The sequence below is a fragment of the Cebus imitator genome, unplaced genomic scaffold, assembly GCF_001604975.1.
Source record: "Cebus imitator isolate Cc_AM_T3 unplaced genomic scaffold, Cebus_imitator-1.0 Scaffold222, whole genome shotgun sequence".
Classification (NCBI taxonomy): Eukaryota; Metazoa; Chordata; class Mammalia; order Primates; family Cebidae; genus Cebus; species Cebus imitator.
In genome coordinates this window covers 1,310,987-1,314,420 of record NW_016107537.1, presented here as the reverse complement: position 1 = coordinate 1,314,420, position 3,434 = coordinate 1,310,987, and the positions used below count along the sequence as shown (strand labels likewise).

At 39.3% G+C, this 3,434-nt stretch overlaps 1 protein-coding gene across 2 annotated transcripts in view; it reads left to right on the top strand.

Annotated features, from left to right (window-relative positions):
* POLR1B (RNA polymerase I subunit B) overlaps positions 1–3,434 on the top strand; it is a 39,000-nt gene that overhangs the window by 6,548 nt on the left and 29,018 nt on the right. For both annotated transcript variants that reach the window (XM_037727188.1, XM_017549814.2), the window contains exon 4: positions 3,234–3,366. In XM_037727188.1, the coding sequence (XP_037583116.1) occupies positions 3,234–3,366 (133 nt within the window). The remainder of the gene's footprint in view (positions 1–3,233; positions 3,367–3,434) is intronic.

Genomic DNA, 3,434 nt, shown 5'->3' with positions numbered 1-3,434 from the left:
AAAGAGGAAGAGGAAGAGGGAGAGAGAACGGGGGTGTTGCTTTATTGCCCAGGCTAGAATGCAGTCTAAAAATGGGTATGCCTATAATTGTGCTTAATAATAGAGACCTGAGAAAAAAATGAGGGAAGAAAATAACAAACAAGCAGCCAATCAGTATTTCATTTAAACCTGTAAATAGGTGTGATGTGGTACTGGTAAGAGTGTATATTTTGTGTATTTAAAGTGGAGAGTTCTGTAAGTGTTAATTAAGTCTACTTGTTCCGGATCTGAGTTCAAGTCCTGGACATCGTTGTTAACTTTCTGTCTCATTGATCTGTCTAATATTAATGTTAAAGTCTCCCACAATTATTGTATGGGAGTCTAAATCTCTTTATAAGTCTTAAATATCTGGGTATTCCTGTATTGGGTGCATATATATTTAGGATCTTTAGCTCTTCTTGTTACATTGATTCTTTTATCATTATGTAATATCCTTTGTTTCTTTTGATCTTTATTGCTTTAAAGTCTATTTTATCAGCAAAAATTGCAACTCCTGCTATTTATTTATTTATTTTTGCTCGCCATTTGGTTGGTAAATCTTTCTCCATCCCTTTGTTTTGAGTCTTTGTGTATCCTTGCATGTGAGATGGGTCTGGATGCAGCATACCAATGGCTCTTGGCTTTTTTTGCCTGTCTGTGTCTTTGGATTGGGGGATTTAGTCGATTTAAATTTAGAATTAATAATAATATATGTGAGTTTAATACTGCCATTTAATGTTAGCTGGCTGTTTTGCCCATTAGTTGATGTAAATTCTTGATTATGTTGTTGCTCTTTATTTTTTGGTATTCTTTAGAAAGGCTGATACTGGTTGTTCCTTTCTATGTGTAATGGTTCTTTCAGAAGCTCTTGTAAAGCAGGCCTGGTGGTGATGAAATATCTGAGCGCTTGTTTGTTTACAAAAGATTTTATTTTTCCTTCGCTTATGAAGCTTAGTTTGGCTGGTTGTAAAATTCTGGGTTGAAAATTCTTTTCTTTAAGGATGTTGAATATCGGCCCCCACTCTCTTCTGGCTTGTAGGGTTTCTGCTGAGAGATCTGCAGTGAATCTGATAGGCTTCCCTTTGTGGGTAACCTGACCTTTCTCTCTGGCTGCCCTCAGTATTTTCTCTTTCATTTCAACCCTGGTGAATCTGGCGATTATGTGCCTTGAGATTGGTCTGCTTGAGGAATATCTTTGTGGTGTTCTCTGTATTACCTGGAGTTGAATATTGTCCTGCCTTGCTAGGTTGGGAAACTTTTCCTGAATAATATCCTGAAGCGTATTTTCCAGCTTGGATTCATTCTCTTCATCACATTTGGGTACACCTGTCAAACGTAGATTAGGTCTTTTCACATAGTCCCATATTTCTTGGAGACTCTGCTTGTTCCTTTTTATCCTTTTTTCTCTAATTTTGTCTTCTCATTTTATTTCATTAAGTTGGTCTTCGACCTCAGATATCTTTTCTTCTGCTTGATCAATTCAGCTGTTAAAACTTGTGCATAGTTCGCAAAGTTCTCGTGTTGTTTTTTTCAGCTCCATTAATTGACTTATATTCCTCTCTAAATTGTGTATTCTTGTTAACATGTCGTCAAACCTTTTTTCAAAGTTCTTCATTTCTTTGCATTGGGTTAAGACAAGTTCTTTTAATTCCCGGAAGTTTCTTATCAACCACCTTTTAAAGCCTGCTTCAGTTAGTGGAACAGTCTTTCTCCATCAGGCCTTGTTCCGTTGCTGATGAGGAATTGTGATCCCCTGTAGAGGGAGAGATGTTCTGATTTTGGGTATTCTCAGCCTTTTTAGGCGGGTTTCTTCCCTTCGTTATAAATTTATCCACCTGTGGTCTTTATAATTACCTTCTTTATAGTTGGGTTTCTGAATGGACGTCCAACTTGTTGATTCCTGGCGCTAAAATCTGAGCAACGCACTGTGCCGGCCAAAACAGCGGCGTTAAGATTGAGGGTGCTTTTCTGACTCTGCACCAAGAACCGCCGCACCAAGGCAGCGGCAAAACCGCCTCGCCGGCCACAAGAGTCACACTGGCGACCCGTGGGGATCCTCAGCTGGGAATCTTCTGGTGCGTGAGCAACAAAAATTGGTCTGAAAGCGTGGCGTCCTCTCGTTCTCTGCGCTTTCACTGGGAGCTACAATCCCAAGCTGTAGTGATCAGCCATCTTGGATCTCTCTCCCTTTTTTTTCAAGCTGTCTTAACCCACAAAGCTATTGGCAAAAACGTTTGTTTAGCTGGGCATGGTGGTGGCAGGTAACGTTAGTCCCAGCTACTTGGGAGGCTGGAGCATTGCTTGAGCCCAAGAGGCCTGACTGCAGTGAGCCATGATTGTGCCACTGCACTCCAGCCTGGGAGACAGTGATACCCCATTACTAAAAATAAAACTAAAATGTCTGCTTTGATATTAGTAAGATTCTATGTACATATTTAATGATTCATGCCTTCCCTTCATCATTTATTTCAGCTATATTAGGTGGCTTTGCAGTGTTGTGTTGAGGTAATCGACATGCAGACTGTGCCTACAGTAGAGGCAGATGGTGTTATGTGGCGGGAAGAGGGTTTTGGTGTCAGATCTGGATTTGACACACAACTCTTACACTTATCAGTCATGTGGTTGGGGAGGTTAATCTCCCTGAGCCTCAGTTTGTTCTGCTGCAAATGGCATAATAGCTATCCCACTCATTGTTACGAGAATTAAGTGTTATGATGACATAGAGCATCTAGTGTAATACGCCTGTTTCATAGCAGGCAATTCTTAAATAGTAACTCTTTATTACAAAAATGTGATATTGAGTGGAGCTATTAAAAGTATTTTTTTGAACTTATTTGGGAAACCACACTCGAGTATCGAAGCAAAATGGTTACAGTTTTTATCTTTTGACACCTCTTTGGAGTAAGTGTTTTTTTAGTGTTATTTGAAGACTGAAGTCATTTTAGGGGACAGAAAAGCAAGTTAGGTTGAGCCTAATAGAAGCACTCTGTTTTTCTTCCATACTTTTCTCCCATGTCCCTCAGACCTTTGAAATCTGCTTGAGAAAGCTTAATTCACACAAAGGCAGTGTCTGTGTACTGTGTTCTCAAGGGATCAGTAGTACCTTTCACCTCTGTGCCCTGTTCTGTGTGTTGTACTACCTTGGGCTAGGAATGAGGTTCATGTTTATAGTCATGTATCTTTGTTTAACAAATTATAATTAATCTCTTTGGCAGGAAATGGGGGGCTATTTTATAATCAATGGCATTGAAAAGGTCATCCGAATGTTGATTATGCCTCGGAGAAATTTTCCCATTGCAATGATAAGACCAAAATGGAAAACCAGAGGGCCTGGTTATACTCAGTATGGTAAGTTCTGGAGATTGCTAGAATGTTTTTTAAGGAAAATTTAAAACCTTTTTTTTTTTTTTTTTTTT